Below are 26,070 nucleotides of genomic sequence, written 5' to 3' on the forward strand. Positions count from 1 at the left end.
TGGCAATAGGTAATGTGGATTTTGAGTGTGGAGTGGCCGTAGGGTGTGGGAGAGGGGCAGGGGAGGTCCTAAAAGTGCTGATCAAGCTGGGGGCCCTGGTAGATGTGGTCATCAGTGGTAGAGTGGCTGTGGGTGCCGTGGGCTTGACGGTTGTGGTTGTAGGACTGGAACTAATGAACCTTGGGGTAGAGGTGCTCCAAAGCACTTGTGGGCTGGATGGGCTACTGAGGCTCTGAGGAGTTGGTGTGGGAGAAGGGGTGGACAGTGTGGAAGCCCGAGAGGTAAGTGAGGTCTGGGGACCGGGTGGAGGTGGATATGCGCTGGTGATCTGGACGGATGTTCCTGGGAGGGGAACGGAAGGGTGGGCAGTGTTGGAGGCAGACGCGGTGTTTGAAGACTGAGAGGTCCGTGAGGTTTGTGTACTGGTGTGAGTGGCAGAGGAGGTGTGGGCCACCGGGGTCCCCGTTTGTGTATTGGTGGGTGTGGGTGTGATGTTGGTGGACAGGGGTGATGTGGGTTTGGGATGTGGGGAGGAGGAAAGGTGTGACAGGGAGGCAGGGGAGGTTGTGGAAGTGACGAAGGACCTGTGGGGGGCACTGGTAGACGTAGTGATCAGGGGAGAGGTGTAGGTGGGTCCAGTGGCCCTGACCACTGTGGTGGTGAGAGATGTGTGCATTGAACTTGTGTCCGAGTTTTTAGAGGGGACCTCTTGGCTGGATGGGCTTGTATGGCTTTGAGAAGTTTGTGTTTGAGACAGGGTGGACAGTGTGGAAACCAGAGAGGTCAGTGAGGTCCTGAGACCAGTTGTCGTATGCAATCCCCCTGTGAGGGTGTTGGAGCTGTGCGTAGTGTTTGCGGTCGCCGTGGTGGACGTGTGCCGTGTGGTGATGGTGGTTCCATGTGGTTTGATGGAGGAGGCTGTGTTTTCTGTCCCTAGACTGGATGTGGCTGCTGTTGAGGTTTCAGTGTCATCGGCGTCTTGCTGTGAGGATGTTGTTCTGAGAGCACCCGGTGGCTCTGTGCTGCTGGTCCCAGGACTCCTGGTCGTTCTGAGCATTTCCTGGTGGGTTGGTGTCTCTGTGGATCCAGGATATGTGTTACCATTCAGTCCTGAACTCCAGACTCCTGCTCTGTCTGGAGGGCCTGTCCCTGAGGGTTCGCTGGTGGGTGTTTGTCCTCAGTGTGTCTGACCCTGAAGCACCTTTCTTTGGTCACCTGTCTCTTTCTCTGGACCTCTGTGTTGGCTTGGAGGTGTGGTCCGTGTGTCCTCATGGGTCTGCCGTCCTAACTGTGGCCCTCTTGCACCTGTTCTCAGTTCCCATGTCTGTGAGCGTCTTTCTGGCTCTGCCCCCTCCTCTCTGCCTCTGTCCTCTGTCCCCTTGGGCTCGCTGTCCCTTGTTCTTGGACTTGCCTTTCTGCTTTCTCAGGGTGTGGCCCACCTGTGGCACCCTGTGGCACGTGTGGCTGTGGGAAGCTGACCTCCCGGCCACCACTCACCTTGGCTGGGAAGCGTTCCTGTTCTTGAGCTTGGTGGGGCCTCCGTGGTTCTTGCTGTGGACTGAGCTGTGGACTTTGTGCCTTGGCTCTCCGGAGCTGCTGTGGCCTGTGTTATGGCTTCCGTCACCGTCAGTCCTGTGGCTGTTGACCTCCGTGTGGCTGTGAGGTTAGAGGTGGCTCCTGTCATTGGAGGTGATTTTGCCAAGGACTGCCACCCAGAGTGTCATCTTGTGTTCCCACCTGCATCTCTTAGGCTTGTGCCTGAGTCCCTGCCCCTTTCCTGTGAGCCAGGGTCCCTTGTGGGGTCTCCTTGGAGGAACCCTGGCCTCTTGCCTCCCCTGGCCTTGCTCTTATGTCTCCCACATCACTTCTGGAAATGATGGCCTTGTGGCAGTGACCATAGGCTCATGTGGGGCTATCTCTCTGCCTACTTTTGGTCAGCTGGGTGGATTAATGCTCTGTCCTCTCATAGTCCCAGGCAGCAGGAGGTCTGCTGTGTGTTGAGGGGTGGGATGCAGATGATACCCCTCCCCACACCCGCCAGATAATCCAGTGTCCCCTCCATGTTACCGCCTGAGGAGAGTGCAGATGGCATCCGTGTGGTCAAGAGTGTCCAGTCCTCAGTGGAGGCAGGGGTTGAGGGTTGGGCAGTGGGGTACGTAGCTATGGGTAGGGAGCTAGGCCCAGGGCTGGTGGTCCTGGAGGCCCCTGTGCTGGGCTGGACTTCTGTGGGTGGTGCACCTGCGTGGGGCAGACCTGCCCTCATGCACAGGCAGGGGCAGACCTGCACCCCCTTGAGTCTCGCCTTTTCCTGCCACCCAGCCTTATGGCCCCTGGGCTGGAGGGATGGAGTGTAAGGCCCAGGGCATGGCTGAGCCTCTGATGGCAGCATGAGCTCCGGGTGGGGTCTTCTGGGTGACTTACTGTTGAGTCCCTGCCTCATGCTCAGTGGCCGGTCCAGCAAGGGCTGAGTGGGCAGGGCTATGGAGGTAAATTTTGCATGCCCTCCCCCTTTGGACCTGGGGTTCACACTCGTGTTCCCTGCCCCCTCCCCTGCTGGGCTAGAAAGTCCCCAGCCAGCACGCCCACACCCCGTGGCAGCCAGTGAGCGCAGTCACCTGTGGTCGGCAGCAGCGGCAGGGTTGTGTTGGATGGCACTGTAAGAGGAGGGTGGTCAGATGCCACTGCCCATGTGGCCCCCAGCCCTCGCCCAGGGGTTCCTTGAGCAGGCCTAGGCAGAGTTGTGTGCTCTTCATGGCAGGGGCAGGGGAGTGCCACCCAGGCCGGGCGCTGAGCGGCCTGCCTCCTCCCCGTCTCCTCCCGCCCCTCCCTTCCTCTGCTCTCAGCTGGCTTGGAGAAGCAAGCTGCCCGGCTGCTGTGGCCCAGTGGTATCTCTTGCTGAATGAATTGGATTCCCAGGAAGATTCCCAGTGGGCTCCCCAATACCCTGTCAGGCCTGGGGGCTCTGCTCTGAGCTGGAGCTGGGTGAGTACGTGGTCTGTGGAGGAGACAGGGGCCAGAGGCGTCTAGTGCTGTCCCTCTGTCTCTGCTGTCTACAGCCACGCTGCCTGTCTGTGGGAGTCTCAATACCTCAAGGGGCAGGGCCCTGAGGAGTGGGTACTGGGGCTGGACAGCAGCTTGTGAGGGGCCTGGAGCACCAGGGCATCCCACATCTGGCAGGCAGACACGCTGCCTGCCTGCAGCTGGACTTACTGCAGGGCACACAGGTCCCCGTGCGGTGGTCGAAGTACTCATCCTGGGAGCAGTTGTAGCAGCCTAGGGCAAAGGAGGGCCAGGCTCAGCACCAGCTGGCACCCAGCTCCCTGCCACCAGCAGGGTCCCCCTGTGGCTCGAGCCCTACCAGCCCCTGCCTTCCTCTCACTTCACTCCCAGCTCGGAAACCCCCTTCCTGGGTACCAGGGCTCTGTCCTGGTGGCCACCGCTCCTCGCTCTGGCCCTGGCTGCACTGGCTCCACTGCTTGTTTGCCCTGGAATCCCCTGTCTGTCCCCTTCCCCTCCTGTCCCCTTCCCCTCCTGTCCCCTTCCCCTGCCTGTCCCCTTCCCCTCCTGTCCCCTTCCCCTCCTGTCCCCTTCCCCTCCTGTCCCCTTCCCCTGCCTGTCCCCTTCCCCTGCCTGTCCCCTTCCCCTCCTGTCCCCTTCCCCTGCCTGTCCCCTTCCCCTCCTGTCCCCTTCCCCTGCCTGTCCCCTTCCCCTCCTGTCCCCTTCCCCTGCCTGTCCCCTTCCCCTCCTGTCCCCTTCCCCTGCCTGTCCCCTTCCCCTCCTGTCCCCTTCCCCTCCTGTCCCCTTCCCCTGCCTGTCCCCTTCCCCTGCCTGTCCCCTTCCCCTCCTGTCCCCTTCCCCTGCCTGTCCCCTTCCCCTCCTGTCCTCTTCCCCTGCCTGTCCCCTTCCCCTCCTGTCCCCTTCCCCTCCTGTCCCCTTCCCCTGCCTGTCCCCTTCCCCTGCCTGTCCCCTTCCCCTCCTGTCCCCTTTCCCTCCTGTCCCCTCCCCTGCCTGTCTCCTGGGCTCTTCCCGTCTTGTCCTCTACCAGGCTGTGCCTGAGTGTCTTGCTTCCTTGCCTGTTTTTCACGACACTCTGGCCAGAGTGGATGTCAGAGCAGTTTGTTTTCTGTGAGGCCCTGTCCCTAACCCCGCTCTGGGCCTGGGCATTGCTGAGTGAACGTGTGTGGTGAATCTGTGACTGTGAGCAGGGGTGCGTGAAAGGCCAGGTGGAAGGGAGGAGACTGTGGGTGAAGGAGGCTGTTGGTGCCTGAAGGTGCGGTTTGGTGTGCGAGTGGGTGTGTGTGTATGAGCGTGCAAACAATTGTGTGTGTGTGTCAGTGATGAGTGCACACATGAGGAAACAAGGTGCCTGTGCCCCCACCTTCGACATTCGTGTCTGGGAAGCTGTCCAGGTGGCCAGGGCAGAGGCAGGGCTGGTAGTGCCACGTGCAGTTGGCCTCCTGCGTGTACTGGAACTTGCCGTCGCCCACCTGCGAGTGGGTGTTGTAGAAGTCGCAGTAGATGGCTGGAGGAAAGGCAGTGGTCAGTCCATGTGGGAGGTCTGGGTTCTGTTGGCAGGGCCTCGGGGCGGGGCCGGGCATGGCCCTGCAGGGCTCAGGGCTACGGGGGGTGGGGCAGGGCACTCACGGCAGAAGTCTGGGGCCCTCCAGTCCACGCACACGCCCTTGTCCAGGCAGGCCTTGGCATAGGCGGCCACTGCATCGCACAGGCACTCACAGTCCCCACCCTTGTCGCACAGGCAGGCGTCCCGCACGCAGGCCTCGTAGTAGGGCATGCGGTAGACCTGCAGGGCCAGGGCCAGGCCTGTCTGTGCAGCTGCAGACCCGTGCTCAGCCACCCCTGCCCTGCAGGTCTGCCCAGGTCAGTGCTGCAGGGGCTCGGCTGAGACCACGAGGGAGGATTCTGATGGGCGCTCATGCTCCCAGAGACCGCCCCGGGGCCAGGGTCCCCCCGACCTGCCCCGTCCCTGGGCTCTGGGCTCGGCATCTGCAGCGCTCAGCTCCTTGCCTCAGCGACTTTTCGCTGGCCCCTGGGCCATGAGGACCCTCCTTTCAGTGCTTGCTAAGCCTGAGAACCTGAGTGTCCAGGCCCTTACCCTGGGCAGCCCCAGGTCTCCTCCCCGAGCAGGTGCTGCGGAGTGGGCTTTCCACCTGAATTCTGCTGACACCTGGAGGCCACCACCCTCTTCTGGAGGGCAGAGGCCTGGGGTGCTGCTAAGCACCCTGTAGCAGTCGGACCTTAGTGCAGGGCTCCTGTCTTGGATGGTGGGTTCTGCCCTCTCCATGTCCACCCCCCAACTGTGGGAGGACTTTGGCTTCTCCACTCTGGGCCAGGGTGGGTCATGAGCCCTGGGCGCTGTAGGCCGTGCCCAAGGGCCCACCTTGCTGTGGCAGGCTGTGAAGGTCTGGCTGTGGATGATGCTGCACTTGCGCTCTGCCCAGGGGCGGCGGAAGGGGTTGAGGCTGCAGGGGTCTTCTGCGTAGCTCGCGTCCCTGCACAGCGGGCTCTCCTTCCATGAGTTCACGAATTCCAACTCGTTGGATGCCACGTACTTGCTGCGTGTCTCAAAGTCATCCTTCATGTTCCCATTGCAGTTGCCACACAAGCCACAGAGGGCGTCCTGCGGGACTCTGTGTCAGGCAGGGAATGTGCGGCCTTCCTGATCCACCCCACCATGAGACCACAGGGCTCTGGCTGGACCAGGGTTGTGTCTGGCCAGCGTGGCAGGTACCTGGGAGGCACGATGGACCCTGATGGAGACGCTCATGTGCTTGTTCCAGACCAGCGTCATGTTGAGCCGGTTGGGGATATCTATGTCCAGAACCAGGTTCAAGGAGCTGGGCTTCACCAGCACGTGCACCTGGGAGTTCTCCCCGCTGATGGAGTAGTTTCTGTCTGCCATCGTGATAGTCAGGCCCTGTGGAGACAGGGCTGTCACTGGCTGCCTGCTGGTCGGCCTCTGTGGTCCCTGGGGCTGCCCCAGGACTGAGTGTATAAGGCAAGGCTGACCAAGTCCATCAAGGACTCGGGCAGGGGCACCTGCTGGGAGTCAGCCCCAGGCAGAAGGTTCCAGTGAGTATGGGAACAGGCTCGGCCCCCTGGAGGACACCCTTCCATCTGCCCAGGTGATGCCCTGGAAGGAGGTGGTGGTCATCAGCCACTAGTGCAGAACATCAAGATGCCCACTTGGTGAATGGTTTCTGGGGGCAATGGGCACGCCCTCCTCCCTCCCTGTCGTGCAGGTGAGGAGGGGGTGGGAAGGGGGGGGCTGCACAGCAAAGATGGGACCTGAGGGTCCTGGACAGTGAGGGCCTAGCTGTGTGATGGGCCCAGCCCTCTCCTGCCCTGTGGGGGGTCCCGCTGCTCACGCCCAGGAGGATCTGGATGGCTCGGGAGCAGGTTGCCTCTGACTTCCCACAGACGACGTTCTCCACCAGGATCTTGAAACTGGGCTGGGAGTTGGCACCACAGTCATCCTGCAGGGATGAGGGTGCTGAGGAGGAGCCCTGGGTGCCCAGCCCAGCCCAGTCCCTGTCGCCTGGCTCCTGGGGTCCTGGCAGTTACCGTGGCCAGAGTGTACTTGCAGTTGCCATTAAAGACGAAGCGCTGCCCATCGAAAGTGATTATGTGGCCCTCCCCATAGAGAATGCAGGTAGATGGGCAATGGGCACTCTGCTGGCAGGTCCACCTCCCCTGTGAGCAGGTGCTGTGGAGAGGGCAGGGTGGGGTGCTGAGGCAGCTCTCTTCCCACATGTGGTGAGGTCCCTGGGGTTCTTGGAGGCCTTGGGCACCCTGCCTCTGGGGACCTCAGCTCTGGGCATCCCATTCCTGGACACTCCACCCCTGGGTCCCCCACCCTGGGTGCCCCTTGTCTGTCCAGATAGTCCCAGGGACCTGGGCTCCAAGGGTGAGGTGTGGCTTACCAGTTCTTGCAGTCGGTGCGGAGCACAGCACCCCCGGGGTAGGAGACCCCCGCAAAGTCACAGGGGCACTGCCCGGGGAGCACACACTGCCCACTGGTATTCTCGTAGAACCCCTCAGGACAGACGCAGCCAGGCTCACACTTAGTGGGCACCTGGAGGGGGCTGGGTCAGCATCGCCTCGCCTGGAGGGCAGCCCCAGCCTGCCGCCCCAGCCCTGGCCTTCTTCCCAGGCACTTCCGTGAATCCTGCGGGGGGTCTTTCTTGGTAGAGCCACCTCTCTAAGGGAAGGTTCCATGCTGCCTGCCTGAGGCTGCCCTGGCCCGGGGCCTGAGCGCCCGGTGCCCCAGGCTGGCCCTGCCCCCACAGAGCCCTGCAGGTGAGCATGCTCATCCAGCTGCTTGGCCACAGAGTTACTCTTGACCCCTGACCCACAGCCCACACTGGCAGCTGGGACAGACAGAGATGGAGACAGAGGGGTGAGGGCAGAGCAGCCTCCTGGGCCTGTGACAACCCTTTCTAGGCCCCTGAGCTGCTTCTCACTGCCACTTACACAGGTGATGCCGGTGGCCAGCATCTGGCACGTGGGGGCACATGCGGCCCCAAACTTGTCCTCTGAGGACTGGCTGCAGGACTGGAATGTCTTGGGGGCTGGGCAGGAAGCTGCAGGAGTGGAGAGTGGGGTTAGGGTCTCAGAGGAGGGAGGCCAGGGGTGCCTCTGGGTCCCCCGTTGGGTGGCTTCTGCAGCTGTACGTACCCAAGAACACCTGCGATTGCCCTGGGCAGCTCAGCCGTCCATTGGTGCAGTGGCTATAAGAAAGAGGCTGCATGAGGCTACGTGAGCCTGCACCCAATGCCCCCAAGAGGCTGCATGAGCCTGCGCCCCGATGCCCCACACCCCCAGGCCCAACCCGCACCAGATGATGCCGTTGACCATGGTGGACTGGCCGGCCAGGATGAACTTGTGACTCTCCAGCAGGCAGGGGCACTGGGCCTTGTGCACACACTCATTCCTGTGGTCCAGGTAGGTGCCATCAGGGCAGTTACAGCCATCCACGGGCACTGCGCTGGGGTGGCACTCCACCTCGCGGTTGGACAGGGATAGGCAGGTGTGGTCACAGGCCTGGCTCTGCTGGCTGAAGGTGCGGTTGCCGGTGCAAGGGATGGCTGCAGGGAGCTGGGGTCAGGCCCTCCGCATGGCAGCTGGGGCCTGTGGTCTGGGCCGTGCTGCCCACTGGCCAGTGGGGCGGCCAGGCAGAAGCGGCCTGGGACTCCATGTCCTAGCCACCCCCGACTCCACCCCCTGGCCTGCTGCACTCACTGCAGTTGTACACGCTGTCCCTCCAGTCCCCGAGCAGCACGGCCTGGGAGGAGCAGGCGTGCACGTAGGCGCCCAGGGCTGCGCAGATGTGCGGGAAGGTCTCCTCATAGTTGCAGGCCTGGTACACGCACCTCTGCGGGAAGAGCCAGCCGTGGCGGGACATGGCACCTCCTCTCCCTGGCCATAGCCCCAGGTGCCCAGGACTGTGTTGCCTCCCCAGGTGCCTGTAGGCCCACCTTGTAGAAAGGCTTGGGGTCCAGCACGGCATGGCACTTCTCGAACACACCATCCTTCTTTAGCAGCACCGAGCAGTGGGTCTCTGCGTACATCTCTAGGGCGACAAACTGGCTGTGGGTCCTGTGTCCCCTCCCCAGCCCCAGGCCTGGGAGGCAGGGCAGGTGGACTCACTGTTGAGCTGGCTCATGGAGCAGGGGTCGATCTCCCGTTCCAGGGCAGCCGGGCAGTTCCCCGCCCGCCAGGAGTCCACGAAGAGTGCAGCTGTGCCCTCGTCGATGCCTGCGCTGCTTGTGAACTCATCGGTCGTGTTCCCGTTGAAGTTGCCACAGAGCCCTGCGCAGCAGACCGTGAGGGCCAAGCCCCACCTGCCCTTCCTGTGCCCCCTTGCACCCCAGCAGTGTCCTGCTGTGTCCCCATGACAGGCTACTGGCCTCAGGTGGCCACGCTCCTGTGGGCTCCCTGCATGTGCAGGGCCAGTGCCAGCCTCTCGTGTGTCCTTCCCCACCTGGCCAAGGCAGGGGTGGGGGCTCACCTCTGGTCTGGCCTCTGAATTGCGGCCCGAGGGTGATGTACACCTGGAAGACGGGCTGACGCTGGACCACGATCTCTAGCCCGAAGGTGGTGGCCATCTGGAGGTGGGTAGACGTCTGTCTGAAGATGGTGATGTTGCCTGCAAGGGCAGGTGCTCAGCAGGCTGTCAGGCCTGCCCCCGGAGGCGTGGCCCAGGAGGCCCCGGAGCTGGGCAGGGACATACGGGTCTGGTAGGGGAGCCACTTGGTGTCTCCATTGTTGGTCACCTCATCCTCGGAGATTACAATCTTGTCCTGGAGGGAGGGCAGCCTGCATCAGGGAGGGCTGAGAGCAGGCAAGAGCTGGGCCCACCTCTGTTTGTGGGGGCAGCCATACCTGCCCGGACAGGTAGACGATGGCAACCAGGGACGTCTCTGAGTGTGAGTAGCCCGACTTGTCATACACGGCCATGAGCGTGCCCTCGTTGGGAAGCTGGGGGCTCTGTAGGGGGCCAGGTTGCTCAGGGATGGAGGGACCACACCCTCCCCACCAGCCCCGAAGCCCGTCCTACCTGGAGGAGGATGTAGGTGCAGGTGCCGTGGAAGCGGTAGGGCCTGGCATCGAATGTGGTGACAAAGGAGCCGCCTTCCAGAGAGCAGTGGCCCGGGCACGGCTGCCCTGTGCACGTCCAGTGGCCCATGGTGCACTGGCTGCGGGGCCACAGGGGGTGACCCTGTAAGTGGCCTTCCTCCCCTGTGTTCCAGGCCAGCAGGCGCCCTCCCCAGTACTCACCAGCTTTGGCAGGCAGCCCTCACGACCTCCCCAGGGCTGTAGGCGACTCCATTGAGCATGCAGGGGCACTGGCTGACCGGCACGCAGGTGTGGTTGTTGGAGAGGTCATTGAGTACCATTCCTGCCAGAAAGTGGCTTCTTGGGCTTGGGTGGGACTGACCTCCTCCCACCCTCCCGCTGGATGCTCCCTCCCTGGCCGTCCTGCGCAGGCCTTGCTGGTCCTTACCGAGGTGCAGGCCCAGGTGAGGGGCAGGCCTGGCGAGTCTCGGATGCATAACTGCCTCAGGCCCACCTGAAAGCCCACCTATCCGCAGCAGTTCTTGGTCCCCCTGACCCCCACCCCTTGGCCCCACTCACGCCTGTGGGTTTGCAAGTGTGGCTGTGGGTTCCTAGGTCCGTAGGAGCTGTGAGGTTTGGGGGTGGGCAGAGGGGCCCTGGGATTGGGGCTCCAACTGCAGAAAGTCTGTGCTCAAGTCAGGCAGGGTGTGTTGTCCCTTCTCAGGGCTCATCTCCAGGTGTTGGGGACAGTGGGAGCCAGCACCTGCCTCACCTTTGGGGCAGAAGCAGCCAAAGGTGCAGGGGCTGGAGCAGCTGTGCTGTGGGTTGGAGCAGGTCCTGATGCAGGCCGTGCCACACTCCTGATACACCTGGTTGGCTGGGCACTGGCCCACGGCTAGGAGGCACAGGGTCTGTGAGAGGCCTCACCCCAGCCAGCAGCCCAGACCCCACCCAGGAGGGGCCTTCCTGCGGCTACCCCAGCGCCGCCCCATCCCACCGGGACTCACAGCAGAGGCCGGGGCCCCGCCAGTTGCTGACAGGCCTGTGTGCCATGCTGCACCGGCGGGAGTACTCAGACAGAGTGGCACAGCTGCAGTTCTGCTGGCCCGGCTGGGCACATGTAGCCATGTCCACCTGGCAGCTCAGCACCAGTGGCTTCTTGGGCACATCACACTCAGGGGACACCAAGGTCAGCAGCTGGGTGCAGATCCCAACCTGGGCAGCAGACCACTCAGGGTCACACAGGCCAGGGCACCTCCCACACCATGCCTGGGGCTTGGAAGGTGGGGTTGTTGGCTCCAAGACGCCCATCAGACCCCTTGAGGGCTGGCCACCTCACGTACATGTGTGGCCTGCAGGACGGGGGGCCTGGGGATGGCCTCAAAGGTGCAGATCTCGTTGGGGTCGTCCAGCTTCTGGAGTGCAGCATACTTGTAGGGCTCCAGGAGTTTGCCTAGGGCATGGGGTGGGGGTCAACACCTTGGGGTCTAGCCAAGTGGGCTTGGGTCCCCACAGCCCTGCCTGCCCCTCCCCACCTACCATCCTCGCTCAGAAACTCATTGGCCGTCGTCCCGTCGAAGTTCCCACACAGCCCACACATCTGGCCCATGTACTTCCTCTCCACCAGAACCTGCAGGGTGGGTGCTGCTGGGCCCCATGGGGTGCAGGAGGGGCTCCTGCCCAGCTGGCCGGGCCACTCACTCCTGCTCCCCGGGCCCCCACCATCCCCACACCTTGTTCCTCCTGGGGGGTTCCACCTCTTGCTGGATCCTCCTTATTTTTAAGTGGGGGAACAGCTACCAAGAAAACCTAGATCCAGTCCAGGTTACTGGCCAGGGGTCAGTGCTGCCTGGCAGAAAGGGCCTGGCTGTACTGCCAATTGGGGTCAGAGCAGGTTGAGACCCCTGCCCAAGGAGGGCAGCTCCTCCTGAGCCCTGTACCTTGGGCCCGTATGCCCCTGCCCAGGCCCCCGGTCCTCACCATGAGGTGGGCGTCTGGGCCCCACATGACCACCAGCTCTAGCTCCACCTGCTTGGCCACCAGCTGCACACTCTGGCCGTAGGGTGTGATTTGGAGCCCATGGCTGGTGTAGGGCAGGCTGACCACCCTGTGGATGAGAGCAGTCAGTGTCTGCCCCCAACTGCCCAGGTGGCCCCACGGCTCACCTGACATCCTCGGGGTCAGGATCCCCAGCCCCTGACTACCTGGCCTAGCCCCTTGGCTCACCCGATGTCCTTGATGGAGATCGTCGTCTCATTCACGGTGACAACGGAGGACCCTAGCTCCACAATGATCCGAGAGATGTTCCCGTCCGCCCCTCGCCGCAGCTGGATGCTGAAGGTAGGTGAGGCACCCTTGCAGCTGGCCGCAAAGATGTAGTTGCAGGTCCCCAGGAAGTCGTAGGCATGGTGGTCAAAGGTGGAGAAGTGGCCAGCCCCCCATGAGGAACACCAGCCCTTTTTCAGGGCTGCGGAGAGAAGGGCAATTTGCAGCTCATGGCCCCACTGAGGACCCTGGGAGCCCACACGGGGAGGGGTGTAGCTTTCTGGGTGTGTTGGAAGCCTCCCCCCACACCGTGGACACTGTCTCCCAGGCTGCTGGCCTTGGGCTGGCCTCCACCCCCCGTCCCGGGCCTTACTGGACTGTAGGCTGCCCTCAGCCTTGGGGTCAGTGGTATTTCCAGTCGTGGGGTCTGTAAGACAGGAGGCCGCTGCTCAGCTCCCCTGCAGTGGGCTCACCCAGGGGGTCTTGGCAGGGAGAGACTGCAGGGGGTGGTGCAGCTGCCCAGGGCATCAGCCCTTAGCTCCAGAGTGAGCAGTGGCTCTTCTGAGGCTTGATGCTTTTCTGGGAGCCCCAGGCCTGGGTGTGCAGTGGCCTGGGCCCTGTCACAGAGGCTATGCTCTGGTGAGCCTGCCTGTGTGGTACATGAGTGAAGCCTGCACTCTGGGCAGAGGCCTGGTAGCAAAGGAAGCAGCATCCAGACCTGTGCCCTGTGGTCAGTGGCAGCCCCCACGCCGTCCCTGTTGGCTTTGCCCAGCACTGCCCTCCCAGGACCCGGGGAACACTCGGCTCGTGGGCAGCACAGCAGCCCTGAGGAGGCTAGCTTCTGGGTGGCCTGCCCAAGTCCTGTCCCTTCCCGCTGTCCTCTCCTCTCAGTTCATCTATGCAGTGTTAGCTCAACTTGTCTTCATGGAGCCCCTGTCCTGGGCCCATGACCCAGCCAGGGGCACAGGGCAGGAGGTGCTTCCACGGACCTGTCCTGGGCAGGAGAGTGCTGCAGAAGCTGCCGGCCACCATGAGCAAATGGAAGGGTGGCCAGCCTGTGCTGCGTGGGGAGAGGCCACCACCACTGGGGAAGGGCGACCTTCTGAGGAGGTGACCTCTGACCAGAGCTGGGTGCTCTAGTGCCCAGTGACTCCTGGGGCACTCTCTGTCTTGTGGGAGGCAGAAGTGGAGCAGCCAGCGGGGCAGCCCTGGGCAACCAGTTCTGAGCCTCAGGGCAGAGCAGCCCCAAGGCATGGCCTGGCATCCTCTGGTCAGGACACTTGCTGGCCTGTCTGCCAGGCTTCCCTCACCACTTGCTGCCCAGACAAGTTGGGCCCCTCCTGTGTGTCTGCAGACAGAGAGAACAGGACACAGAGATTCCTGGGCAGCTGGGGTGGGGTGGCCGCTGGAGCTGGTGGGCGAGGCCAGGAGGGTGGGCATGGGGCGTTCTGGGAAGCAGGTGACCAGGGTGGAGATAGAGCGGGTTGTCCCCTGAACCCTCTGCCTGGCTACATCCTGCTGTTCCTAGCACGACTCCTGGTGTCCCTGTGGGGAGCCACATCCAGCTCTGTGAACCGCCCAGGGGCTGAGCGAGGGCCAAGTCTGCCCTCCTGGGGCTCTGAGCTCATCCGTCTTCCTGCCTCTTTCCTGCCTGGCAGCCTCCAAGACAGCCCCCCGGGTTGGTCCTGGACTGGCAGCTGTGACCAGGGAGATGCCCAAATAGCATGGGTCATGGTGACCATGGAGTAGGGAAGCTGGGAAGATGGCCAGACTATCTCCTGCAGGCGTGAGGGTGCCCTCCCTGTGGGTTTGCCTCCTGCTCCCAACCCCTTTCCTCCCTCATCAAGGGGCAGGTTGACGCACATTCTTCCCTCCTCCCCCACCCCGCACCTTGGGGACCTGGCCCTCCTGTGGCTCCCTTGGGCCATGGCAGTATCTGAATGCTGGCCGGGCTGTCCAGGTGCTCCTGGGCCTGACCCTGCCTTGGCTCCCCCCTGCTGAGCAGCTGGGTGCACACAGCTGAGACAGCTCAGGGGGGTTCCCTTCTTCCCACTCCCCACCTGGATCCCTAACCCAGGTTCTGCCAAGCTCTGGGAGGTGACGCTGCCCCTTCCATTGCTGCTAGTCACCTCCAGAGTGTGTGCCTCTCTGGCACCCCGGGAGCTGAGCTGGGTGGCTGAGGGTGGTGTGGCTGAGGCTTGAGCAGAGGCACCTAGCCACGGAGGCTGTCTGGCCCTGGGGACTGAGCCTCAGCCTGGGGGAGAGTCCTCTGGCTGGCAGGAGCGCCAGGTTTGAGTGCCTGGAGAGTGGACAGGCTGGGCATGTGTGGGCCCACTCACGCTGGCCCCGGCCCTAAAGGTGGTTTTCGGCTGCAGTGGCATGTGCCTGCCTTCCCCTGTGGGTGTGAGGCTCATGCTGGGCGCAGGCTGGTGCCCACTCCTCACCCATCCCCGCCCTGGGTCCTGGCCTTCCCTTCCAGGGTGCCCCAGGGACAGCACCTCTTGAAGGTATGGGGCCTTGGTCAGTCTGCACTGGGCAAAACCCTCTGTGACTCAGTCCTCTACCTTTCAGATGGACGGTGACATCTGGGTCCACCCTGACCTTGTATGGTGCCAATGGCAAAGGCTCAGTTCTCACCCCCTCTTTGCCCTAGACCTGTGTCTGGCTCTATGGCCCCCAGTCCCCTCATTGTTATGTCTGCCAGGCCCCGGGGTCCCTGTCCCTATCTGTGGGTGACTCCGCTCCCCTGCCAGGCCCCTCCTTTCACCAGGTGCCAGCCTCACTGAGCCTCTGTCTCTGACTACCTGGCGCTGACCCCAGAGGTCCCTTTGAAGAGACTCAGGAGGCCGTCAGTGCTGTGGACTCTCCTTCCAGGGACTTTCTGTGCTTCCTGCTGACCGACCCGACGCCAGGCCCCAAGGCATCTGGGGTGGCTGGTCTGCCCCCCCCCAGGCTTTCTCAGCCCCGGGCAGGTCATAGGGCGGCAGGGGCACTCGCTGTTCCTGTGCACGCCTGGTGGCCCTGCCCGCCACCCCTGCATGGCCTGGCTAACTGGCTGACCCACAGGCCTCCCTCAGCCCCAGGTCCCATGACCTGCTGTCTGACCTCATGCTCTGCTGGCCGCCGCCCTCTCCCAGTCCGTGCAGAATCAGTGCGCAAACAATGCCCACTGGGGGGGCTCCCAAGCCCAACCCTCCCCTCCGAGACCCCATCTGGGCTCTTCCACCCCACACCTTCTCCTGCCAGGTGTGCTGGGTTAGGGGGCAGGGGTCCCAGACGACCTGACTGGAGCCCTGGCCCCTCACTGTGGGGCTCAGCACTGCCCCTGGCATGGCAGATGAGGCCTGGCCAGTGGGGATGGGGCTCCTGGGAGAAGGGAGTCACACTGCTTGAGTCCAAGCACTGACCAGTGCTTTGGCCCCAGGCTGGGCACAGCCCCAAGGGTGCCCTCTGTCTAGCTGTTGTCCACCCCCAGCAGGCTCCCAGCTGCTGCTGAAGGGCAGTGGTCTGGGTCAGGCAGTGGACAGGACAGCTCCACACATTTACAGAAGGGGAGACTGAGGCAGGGGCCCATTCTGCGGTCCATCCTGTTCTCCTGCCATGAGCCTCCCTGATGGAGGGACTTGTGTCCCTGCCCCTCCACACCTGCTGGCTACCCTCAGGCCCCAGAGACCAGGGCTGAGTTGAGAGAGGGAGGGTGACAGACTGACCCGTCTGGAGCTGCTGTGTTTCAGGCCCCACATTCCTGGAGGGGCTGTGCCCAAGGGACCCCTGTCCTATTCCTGCACCCTCCCTGGCCATTGTGCCCAGCTCCCCAGGAGGTGGACAGAACCCAGTGGCATGTGGGCCCGTGGGGAGGCAGCACCTGCAGACCTGGCTCCTCCTGCTCCCATTTATCAGCACCTACAGGTCAGTCCACCTCGGCAGAGTCAGCCAGGCAAGAGGACCTGGGAACTCGCCCACGTGTAGGGCCCGTGGGGCGCCGGCCCTCTGGCGGGTCTGCTTGCCCCCACTCACCTGTGCTGAGCAGGGCTCCCCCGTGGGGCAGCAGCAGCAGCAGCCAGAGCCCCACCATGGTGTCACCGCTGGAGAGGAACTGCTGGCCGGGCACCTCTGCTGGGCTCCCAGCCGTCCTGCCACTGCCAGCGCTGCGCCTGAGTGCTAATCCCACAGGCTTTATGTAGGGGTGGTGGCCCTGCCCCTGTTGCGCCACCCGTGCCCCACACTCTGCCGTAATTGCCACTGCTGATCGGGCACACAGTGGCCAAACAGGATCTCAGCCTCCACTTTATCAGCACCTGACCTTTCTTGGAAAATTCTGCAGCGGCTGCAGCCCGTTATCGCCCACTCCCCGGGGGAGGGGACACACCCTCCAGGGTCCTGCAGACACCTCCTGTGTGTGGGCCATCCTGTCCCAGGGGCCTCCCCACTGGGTCCCTGGGGGCGGCATCAGCACACAACTGGGAGGCCGGGATGGGGATTGTCCAGGGGGCTACTGGGGAGGCTTGTGCACCCTGTCTGCCCTGTCAGGGAGCACAGGGTGCTGGGTAGCTCTGGGTGAGCCCTAACCTCCACTGGGTCCCAATACCCAGAGAGTTGCCCATGTGCTGGGCCCTCACCCCTGAGTTTCCCTCCTGTGGGGCCAGGCCTGAGGGACTGCCCAGGGGAGTCTCCGTGTTGCTGCGCACCTGGATACCTCTCCTCACGTGGCCTCCTCTGAGGGTGGGGATGGGGGAACCACAGGACAGGTCACCTCCTGCGAGGTGATCCCCCAGATCTGAGCAGCTCGGCTGGCAGGGGCCACCCAACTCAGGAGCAGGACTAGGGGCCCTGGAGTCTCTTCATCCCAGAGCCACCTCCATGGGGATGAACGGTGGGCATTGATGGACCCCCTCAGAGAGCTGCCCAACCCACTGGAAGAAGGGTGGGCTTCTGGGACAACATCTAGAGGCGGGGCAGATAGCGGCATGTGCCAGTGCCACAGAAGGTCAGGGCAATGGTGAGGTTGAAGGCCAGGATGAGGGCAGGGCTGGGGTCCTCCCTGGGGCCCTCTTGCAGCTTAGGAGGGGATTCGGGATCTGACCAGTCACTCCCGGGGTTGTCCAGCTCTGTGCGGAGCCAGGGATCAGGTGCCTCCTCTCCTGGGGAAGGGCCTTGTGTCCTACCCTGTAGGACCCTCCAGCAGCTCCCACTGCAGGTTTGGTGTCCCTGCCCAGCACTGCCTCAGCCTGACCTCCCCAGATGGTGTCCCTGCCCAGCACTGCCTCAGCCTGACCTCCCTGGCCTGGACCCGGGGCCTCCCCCCAACCCCCAAGGGGCAAGCCCTGGAGTGCAGCCCCCGCGCCCACCCCCCGCCCTGGAGGGGACATGCAGCACTGAGACAGAAGCAGTGGGTGTCATGTGCTCACCTTAAGCAAACTGCAGCTTGGAAGGGACTCTGTGCGACTGCAGTGTAGCTCAGTGGTAGGTGTGTGCTTGGCATGTCCAAGGCTGTGGATTTGATTCCCAGCACACACACAAAACCAAAAAGCAAAAAAGGAAAAAAAAGAGCATTGCTTTCATGTGAAACCACAGTTACGTGTTCAGGCTGCTGCTGCTGGAAGTTCACTCTGGACTCTGCTTCTCAGTTTCCTGTTCTGGGTTATTTCTTCATTTCTTCCTTTTTCCTTTTTCTTTCCTTTTGCTATTAGGAGTTGAACCCAGGAGTGCTCAACCACTGAGCTGCATCCCCAGTCCTTTTGATATTTTCTTTTGAGATGGTGAGGGTCTTGCTAAGTTGCCCAGGCTGGCTTTGAACTTGGAATTCTCCTGCCTCAGCCTCCCAAGGCACTGAGATGACAGGCTGTACCACTCTGCCTGGCTCAGGGGTTCTTCCATGCTCAGCCAACCTGTTCAGGTGGGAAACTGAGAGCAAGGAGTGAAACTTTTGCCCAGTTGTGCTGAGCAGCTGCACAGCGTGGGGGACCTGCCCTTGCCTGAGCTGTGGGTGGGCTGGGGTCTTGGGCTGGTCACTGCATCAGGGCAGCCAGCATGGAAAGGGCATTTGACTGGAGGGCATGTCTGCGGGGGCTGGACTGGTGTCACTGTGTGCCTGTGTCTGTGCATCTGGAAGGACACGTGTCATGTGAGGCTGTGTGTGTGCATGCACTGGGCTTGCGTCTGCTGCTGGCAGCTGTCTGGGGTTTGTCCTGTCTTCTCTGCCATTCAGGGCATGTGCTGAGGTGGGTGGACAGCTCTGCCCAACAGTGCTATCGTGGCCCTGGCTGAGGGCCCCTCCTGGTGCGGGCCAGGGCTTCAGGCCCCCTCCTTCCCAGCACACTTGTTTGGCAGGAAATTGCTGCTGAAAGGCGTTTTTGTTTCTTGACTTGGGAGCGCTCGAGTGCACCAAGCCCACAGCTCCGAGGCTGGACGATAAGGGTGTATGTGGCCATTGTTCCTGAGGCAATCTCAGCGATAAGACCCGGTTCCGCTGCCTGGAAAGCGGGGCATGCTGGCTATATAAGTGGGTGATTGTCCACGCTTACACCCAGCCCAGACCCCTGACTCTTATGGCCATCCATGAGCAGTGGTCACCCAGGGCCCAGGCAGGCTGTGGAGGAGGATCCGGATTGGGCCTAAGGTCCAGCGAGGTCTGCCCCAGAGTCCAGGGAGAGGTGCTTGGCTCCAGCCTCCTGGCTCCACTCTGAGGTACTGCCCATTAGGCTGTGGCTCCTGGATAGCCGTGGGAGGACCTCTGCTGGGCACTGGGGCTGGGGTAAGGACATGCACATCCTCCTGGGCAAGTCCTCCAGAAGGCTCCAGCACAGGCCTGGGCTACAGGGAGCTGCAAACCCAGGGCTTATTGCTTCTCATTCACAGAAATGCTGGTCAGCCTGCTCCTCCCATCCTGTACCTGCCCACTGGACCCCTCCTGGGCCATGTGTGACATTCCCTGGACGGAGGACAGGGAAGAGCAGCCCCTGCCCCGGCCCCGGGGCTTGGCAGCTGGTCAACATCAGATCAAAGAGCTGAGAACTGGCTTTGGGGCATGTTTGGGATAGATTTTGACAGCAGAGCAGGAATTCTCTTGTGGCTGACAAGGCCCAGGACTGGGCCCAGCTGTGACCAGGAGAGCCCGTCCTGACTCCCGACCAGAGAGTGTGGACCCTGGGTTGGTCCCGGGGTATTTCAGGACTTCCTGTGGATCAGGGTGTGAAGCTCAGGGCTGCCTGGTCCAGTCCTCAGACGGGGACAAGGGCCACCTGGGCTGAGCATTGTGGGGTCAGGGAGTGGTAGGACTGGCCCGTGGGCACCTGCTACTTGGGGAGACGGTGGGAACCCATTGACCCTGGCATGGAGTGGCGGAGGCGTGGGAGCTGTATCCCCAGGTCCTGCATGCAGCATGTGGTAGCCATCTGGGCCTGTTGCTCAGTGAGGTCTGGGCAGCAGTCACCGTCCCAGCAGGGACTCTCCCTCCTTCTCTGCCCCACCAAGTGTCACAGGTAACGCCCCCACTACAGGTGCAACCCGGCTGCCCAGTGTGCCTCCCGAACACGGTGAGCCCTGCACCTCTGTCCACATTCGTCCTGCAGCTACCGTGGCTCCAGCTGCCGGATCCTGCTGGAGCCCCAGCACTTGTGCCTTCTCCCACCCTGGTATGCCCGAGGTCCTGTCCACTTCCTGACCTCTGGCTCCCACCCCTGGCAGCAACTGACCCTGCCTCTTCAGAGGCCCTTGCAGAGCGCCCCCTCTCCCGGCTATGATAATGGAACCAGCAGGCTCCAAGCTCAGCCCTGGGCTCTGGCCTGGAGAGGGGAGTGCGGCCCTGGGAAGGGTCTCCAGGCTCCCCAGAAGGCCCTCTGCAGCTGCCTGTCTGTGGTGCTCCTGGGGGGCCTTCCCTAGTCCACATGTTGGCCTTGGCCCCTGGGTACCTGGGCTGGGCTTGGGGGTGATCTGCCCTCCCCCTGGTCTTGGGTCCTGGCCCCAGCCCACCACCTACTGGGGGCTGCCGCCTGAGGTCAGTTCTGCCCCGGCTGGATGGAACATGCCCCCAAATCTACTGTGGGGCTTACTGTCCCTCCTGGCCAGGCCCTGTGGTCCTTTTTGTCCACTGGTAACTGTGCTGGGGCCTGAGAAACCACAGCCAATAGGGCTGGTGTCAAAAGTGGGTAGGTGGGCTGTGCCTCCCGCCAGGGTCAGGGCAGCCAGAGCCAAAGGTGGCCTTGAACTGGACACCACCTATTGTCCAGGCAGCCCCCACAGGATGGGGCTCTGGCCCAGTCATTCCTCCCCTCAGGCAAGGGCTTAGCTGGGGCGAGGGGACACATTGCAGCCAGCTCCCCCCTCCTGGGAGGGTTGTTACCCACCTGCAACCTCAGGTAAGCCCCCAGGGTGTCCTCTGTGACTTCAGAGCCCCGTGGCGATGGGTGCAGGCGGCACTGCCTGCCACTACCCGTACCTCCTCCCCCTTTCTGTCCCCACCCCATGGGAGGGTGAGGCGCCCAGTCCACTCTGGGAGGAGATGGCCTATCCTTGGATGCCCTTCGATGAACCCTGGTGCTCAGGTTCTGGACAAACCCCCGGGGTCACAGCCCTTATCCAGGCTGCTCCTGGAGGAGCTCAGGGGCTCAGGGCGAGGCTCTCCCTAACGGGCCCCCAGGGCCAGCCAGGCCCTGGGGCTGGGCTCCCATATCTGGGTAATATCAGCTCAGTTCCTGCTCCTAGGCCGAGTCCAAGGGCTCCCAAACCCGGGCTGCGCGACCACAGAGGGCTGCGTGACCACAGAGGGCGTCACCCTGCTGGCTCCTGTACTCACAAGTGGATGTTGAATAAAAAGCCAACAGATAAGGCAGGCTGGGGCCTGGGGCCTGGCCCCCTGCGCTGCCTGCGGCTCACAGTGGACTGCCCTGCATGGCTGGGCTGTCAGGCGCCTGGGGTCCTCCCCCCCAGTGCTGGCCCTCCCCTGGGCAATGGGGAGGGAGCTTTGGGAGGATGGGAGGACTGTGCCTTGTCTATGTGGCCCTGAAAGCTTGTGGTCAGGTGGTGGTGGCCACCTGAATTGGGCTCCCTTGGGAGTCCTCAGTCCCCACAGGGGGTGAAGGGGTCAGTAGGCCCTGAAGCACAGTCCAGTGGCCTCTGCAGACAGATGCAGCCCAGAGCCAGGGTCCGGCAGCTCAGGGCTAGAGGAGGCTATGGGCCCTCCAGGCAGCAGCCAGGACCAGGGAGGGCCAGGGCAGGCCCCATGGGTGCCCAAGGGGGCTTGAGCCCAGAGCCAGCTGGGAGAAACTGGTAGAGCGAGGACCAAGAGTGGGTGGGGAAGGGGCCCTGATGTGGCCTGAGGGCGAGGGGGTGGTGTGCCGAGGGCGAGTCTGGACAGGGCTGGGGGAGCTGAGCTGATCTGAGACTCCTGGAGGCCCGGCCCTCACGGCACAGGGCTGGCGAGGCTGCCAAGCCACCTGGCCTTTTGCCTCTGTCCCTTCCTTTTTCTCTTTCTGCCTTCTTTTGGTCTGTTTGGGATTCAGCTGTGTGCTGCCGTCTGGCTCTGCGGCTGTGCTCTGTGATCCCGGTGCCACCCTGGGGTTTCAGGACCCATCCTTGCTCCCTGCAGCCTCTCCCGGAGGCACCAGAATCACAGTGGGAGCCCGGAGCTGCCTTTCCTCCCCAAGGGCTTCCGATTCCTTCGTGCACATCTTACAGCTCGGTTATAGGCCCCACTCCGCGCATTGCTTCTTTTCCTTGTCGACATCTTAAGAGGTTGAAAGAGTGAGCAGAGGGCCACTGTGGCTCAGGGCTCAGTGTGCACCCAGCACCCCAGCACCTTGAAACACAGAAGGGAAAGTGGTCAGCAGAATATTTTCAGCCCCCACGAGTCCTGTTTCCGGCGCTTTGTGCCCTGGTGTAGACCGGATTCCCTGGGCACCTGCTTCCTACACCCAGAGGACTCCCCACGTCCTGTGCGCACCCAGCAGGTTGGGTCAGCTTGGTTGGAAGGTGCCACCTGCTGTCCTGTCATGTGGTGGGTGCCATCCTGACACAGTGCGTGCCCTGCCCCGCTCCAAGGTTTTCTCCTGGCACCGATGGTGGCAGCCCGCCTGAGGCTGGTCCTGGCAGAGTCTCCTCGCTGTGTTGGGGGCGCACTGAGCTCCCTGTGTGGGGAAGCCTCTGACCTCGGCGCACCCGGGCAGGTGTGGCCGCCTTTCCACCGTCCCCTCCCGTCTCTGACTCTGCTGATGTGCGCATCAGGCTGCGTGGGCCACCCTGCTCTGCTCCTGCTCTCCCGACTCCCAAGTCTCTCTAGAGCTCCGGTGGCCAGTGCTCACGGCTCCTCAGTGTCTGATCTGCACAGTGTCAGCCAGGGCACTCACCTGGGCAGGGTCCTCTTCAACCCTGGAAGTTTAAATTGGGTCTTTTCACACCTCCAGATGCCCATGTTCACTCCTGCCCACGCACGGCCGTTTGGCCACATAGAACATGGATGACGGCTGAGGCCACGCCTGCTAATTTTAGTGCTGTGTGGGTTTGGACAGGTCCTGATGTGGGTCAAGCCTGCTTTCTCTTGACTTGCTGGTGCTGTTTGAGTGGGTGCCCGCTGGACTGAGCTTTGCCTTGTTGGGAGCCAAGCATTTCTGGAGCTTTGCTCTGGACACAGTTAAGGTGCCAGAAACAGTGGTTTGGGGTCTCTCCTTTGCAATTTGTTATGCAAAGGATTGGAGCCGTTCCGTCCAGGGGCTGTTACTCTGAGGCAAGACCTTAGGGACTGCCCTGCCCATTACACCACGAGCCATGAGTTAGAAATGTCCTTGGTGCTGGTGGACAGATGTGCTCCCCACCTGGGGGAGCCTTAGCTGTCCCCTCTATACCTTGGGGGGGTCCTCCACCCCAGGGGCCTCCTCCCAGGCATGCACTGTGGGTGTGTCAGTCAGTTTTGTGCTACTGCAACAAAACAGCTGAGATAATAAACTCATACAGAGGACAGATTTCAGTCCGTGACAGGCTACTTTGGGCCTGTGGGGAGGCAGTGGGCCATGGTGGGAGCCATGTTGGAGCAACACCACGAGAAAAGCGGCTGGATCCCAATATCCCCTTCCAGGGCACACCCCTGAGGACCTGTGGCCTGCCGTCAGGCTCCACCATGTCTCCATGCACCAAGCCCAGGACCAAGCTCTGGCACATGGCCTTTGGGGGACACTCCACGTCCAGGCCAGGGCAGGGTCTTCTGCAGGTCCCCAGGTTTCTCCGGGCAGCTCTGTCCTCGCCAGAATCCCGTGCACTGCAGACAGCCTGGACCACAGGACCCAACCTACCTCCCCTGGGCCCCTCTCACCATGCCCTGGGGACTCTGCTGAGGTGGTGACCCAGGCAGGGTTACTTTCTGGCCACGGTGGACCAGAAAGCTGTGTCCCTCAAATCCCTCTGGTACCAAGGCAATGGGAGGAGGAGGCGGAATTTGGGGCAGAGAGAAAGTCCCCGCTGAATGGAAGAGGCCCCAGAGAGCGCCCTCTGCCTGTCAAGGAGCACCCACTGTGAATAGGAAGCCCTCACAAGTGCCCGACTTGCCACTGTGACTTGGGCTCTACCTGGGAAGCAGTGTCACCGTCCACAGCCACCATCTGTGGTGCTGTGTGGCAGCAGCCCAAACCTCCTAAGCCACCCTCTTGGGCTACTGTGTCTGGGACTGACCCCACGTCCTGAGGATGCTCCTTGCTGGCGATGGGAGCCCTTGGGGAGCTGGAATCCTGATTAGTTTTTTTAAGTTGTGATTGGACACAGTACCTTTATTCTGTTTGTTCAGTTTCATTATCATGTTTAATGGGGCTGGGGACCAAATCCAATGTCTCACTTGCAGGCTGGGCAAGTGCTCTACCGCCGAGCCCCAGCCCAGCCCAGCCCTGATCAGTTCTTACAGAAGTGCACAGTGGTGCATGGTCACTAAGTTGACCTGGAAAACACAGAGGAGAGGAAGGTCCCAGGAAGCCCGTGTCCATGCCCACCCTGCTAGCCACCAATAGCCCCACCTGGCCCTGTCTTTCCTGCCTGAGGTGCTGGGCAGTCCTGTGACTCCTGTGTGGCTTCCTGGAAGCACGTGAACTGGGCAGGTTCTCTCACAGGCTGGAGGCTGGACGCAGAGCTCCAGGCATTGGCCGCTGGTCCCTCCCAGCTGCGAGGGCTGTCTCTGCTTCTCTGCTTTGCTGAGACCCTGGGTCACCTGACCTCCGCCTCCATCGTCACGTGATGTGCTCCCTGCGTGTGTCTGTGAGCAGACTTCTCCTGTTCACAAGGACACCTCTCATGCTGGAGTGGGGCCTTCCCTAGTGACCTCGCCATCTCTGTTACCTCTGCAACCAGCCTGTTTTCAAGTGAGGGCACCCTCTAAGGTGCTGCGGTCAGGACCCTGGAGATGCAATTGGACACATATTTACACAAGTTTCCACAGGTGGGAAATTTCCTCTGCTCTTTGGAAATGGTTTTGGGGACAGCTGTGGGCATCTTTTCCCACTCTGGATGTGGAAGGGCCAGAATGTCCTTCCCAGGGCCTCTGCACCACTGTCCCCCTCATAACAAACACCTGCCCACATGCTACTGATGGGCCAGTCCAGCTCCAGGGGGCTGGAACGTTGCTCACTCTGGGGGCCTCTGGCTCCCACCTTGCCAAAGAGGGGCCCCAGCTGCTGTGGTCACAGCTTCTGAGCAGACCCTGACCCCTCGGGCTGCCAGGCTCTGGGGCTCACACAGAGCACCATGGGCCGCCCCTGTGGAAGCATTATCCCCACCTCATCTCCTTGGGTCTTGGTGTCCCTGGGCTGAACAGGTGTCCTCCTGGCCCGGGGCCTCTCCTGCACCCACTGCTGCAGGACATGGTGAGCTTCCCAGTGACAGCCACGGCAGCTGATGCCCACAGCCACCCACTGGCTTTGCCCCACCCCTGCCTGCCCCCACCCAGCTCTGGGGTCTTGGTTCTGCAGGGCCCTGCACCCCTGGTTGGCTGCAGTTATTGGTTCCCAGTTAGGGCTTCCTTTCTATGGGAAAATGGATACCCAGGGCTCTTCCCGGACAGCAGGAGAGGCCTGCCCACACACTGACACGGTGGGGGAAGACAGGGAGCCTGTCCACACCTGGGTTTTCCAGCTTCCCTGCCCAGGGCACTGTGTGGCTGGACTCCTGGCCCTTCCCACCAGGGCTTTGTGTGACTCCTTTCCTGGGTTCCAGAGCTGGTGCCAGGAGGCCCCGCTGACTCCTGGGCAAGAAGGGCCGCCAGGCCCAGCTGATGGGGGTCTCATGGCCTTGGGCAGAGACGGGAAGGCCTCCGAGGGTATATATGGACCTTCCTTCTCTGTGGCTGATCTTCCCTGTCGGCAGGGTCAGAGACAGGCCAGGCAGGGAGGTCCAGGTGCAAGGCAGAGCCAGGGTGGACTGACCAGCTGGGGACAGAGCCCTACCCAGTGTGATCCTTGGAGCAACGGGTCCTGGGTGCATGAGGGTGGTGGGAAGCTTCCTGTTGTCCATGGACCGACTTCAGGTCAAGATGGCTGGTTTCCCATGTACAGGAGGAAACGGAGGCACAGGGAGGCAGGGGCCTTCCCAGGGTCACGCAGGGAGCAAGCGGAGGAGCCAGATGCCCCTGGTCTCACAGTGAATGCAGGCCCTGGTGTCCTGGGGCCCTGGGGGGGCATGTGGAGTCTGGGCCTGCAGCTACTGGACAGGTTCTCCTGAGGACAGGAGAGACAAAGACCAGGTCAGGCGAGAGAGGTCAGTCTCTGACTGTAGTGGTTCCAGAGAGAGGAAGGGTGTACCTCTGCCCTCAGGAGGGCCAGGTGGAAGGGCCTCCAGGGCCATGAAATGAGGGATGTGCCTGTCAGGCTGCTGCCCCATCCCCGCAGCAGGGGAATCAGCACAAGCATCCACACCCACACTTGTGTGTGCAAGTGCTCACACCTCCCAGGCACTTGGCTCACAAGCATATGTCTCACACAGGGCTGCTCCCCTGCTGTGGGCACACACACACGCACACCTGTGCACTTTCACCCACATGCATACACACACTCATGCACCCACATGCACGCCCTTTGGATGTCAAGGTGTAAGGTACTCACCCTGGAGAGTTCAGATCTGGGCTGTGCCGCCCTGGGAGCTTACACCCCCACCCCTGTGCGCCTGCCCAGCCGTGCTCATCCGGCCCCCGCCCCCGCGGTTCAGATCCCTAAACTGGCTCTGCCTGTTCTAGAGTGTCCCACAGGAGGGGCTGAGTGTGCT

At 62.4% G+C, this 26,070-nt stretch overlaps 1 protein-coding gene across 1 annotated transcript in view; it reads right to left on the reverse strand.

Annotated features, from left to right (window-relative positions):
* LOC114106592 (mucin-6) overlaps nt 1-15,916 on the reverse strand; it is a 28,998-nt gene extending 13,082 nt beyond the window's left edge. The window contains exons 1-31 of the mRNA XM_071616897.1: nt 15,859-15,916; nt 11,803-12,043; nt 11,557-11,683; nt 11,116-11,206; nt 10,920-11,029; nt 10,584-10,791; nt 10,349-10,471; nt 9,799-9,919; nt 9,578-9,716; nt 9,403-9,507; nt 9,251-9,320; nt 9,029-9,166; nt 8,668-8,829; nt 8,496-8,590; nt 8,260-8,392; nt 7,856-8,105; nt 7,696-7,748; nt 7,492-7,601; nt 6,942-7,093; nt 6,583-6,724; nt 6,387-6,494; nt 5,750-5,935; nt 5,399-5,638; nt 4,645-4,801; nt 4,379-4,522; nt 3,211-3,273; nt 2,068-2,160; nt 1,498-1,656; nt 1,009-1,060; nt 399-584; nt 226-342 (exon numbers count right to left, since the gene is read on the reverse strand). Of these exons, the coding sequence (XP_071472998.1) occupies nt 226-342; nt 399-584; nt 1,009-1,060; nt 1,498-1,656; nt 2,068-2,160; nt 3,211-3,273; nt 4,379-4,522; nt 4,645-4,801; nt 5,399-5,638; nt 5,750-5,935; nt 6,387-6,494; nt 6,583-6,724; nt 6,942-7,093; nt 7,492-7,601; nt 7,696-7,748; nt 7,856-8,105; nt 8,260-8,392; nt 8,496-8,590; nt 8,668-8,829; nt 9,029-9,166; nt 9,251-9,320; nt 9,403-9,507; nt 9,578-9,716; nt 9,799-9,919; nt 10,349-10,471; nt 10,584-10,791; nt 10,920-11,029; nt 11,116-11,206; nt 11,557-11,683; nt 11,803-12,043; nt 15,859-15,916 (4,133 nt within the window). The remainder of the gene's footprint in view (nt 1-225; nt 343-398; nt 585-1,008; nt 1,061-1,497; nt 1,657-2,067; nt 2,161-3,210; nt 3,274-4,378; nt 4,523-4,644; nt 4,802-5,398; nt 5,639-5,749; nt 5,936-6,386; nt 6,495-6,582; nt 6,725-6,941; nt 7,094-7,491; nt 7,602-7,695; nt 7,749-7,855; nt 8,106-8,259; nt 8,393-8,495; nt 8,591-8,667; nt 8,830-9,028; nt 9,167-9,250; nt 9,321-9,402; nt 9,508-9,577; nt 9,717-9,798; nt 9,920-10,348; nt 10,472-10,583; nt 10,792-10,919; nt 11,030-11,115; nt 11,207-11,556; nt 11,684-11,802; nt 12,044-15,858) is intronic.
* Between the last annotated feature and the right edge of the window lie 10,154 nt (nt 15,917-26,070).

This window comes from Marmota flaviventris, chromosome 9 (genome assembly GCF_047511675.1).
Source record: "Marmota flaviventris isolate mMarFla1 chromosome 9, mMarFla1.hap1, whole genome shotgun sequence".
NCBI classification, from domain to species: domain Eukaryota; kingdom Metazoa; phylum Chordata; class Mammalia; order Rodentia; family Sciuridae; genus Marmota; species Marmota flaviventris.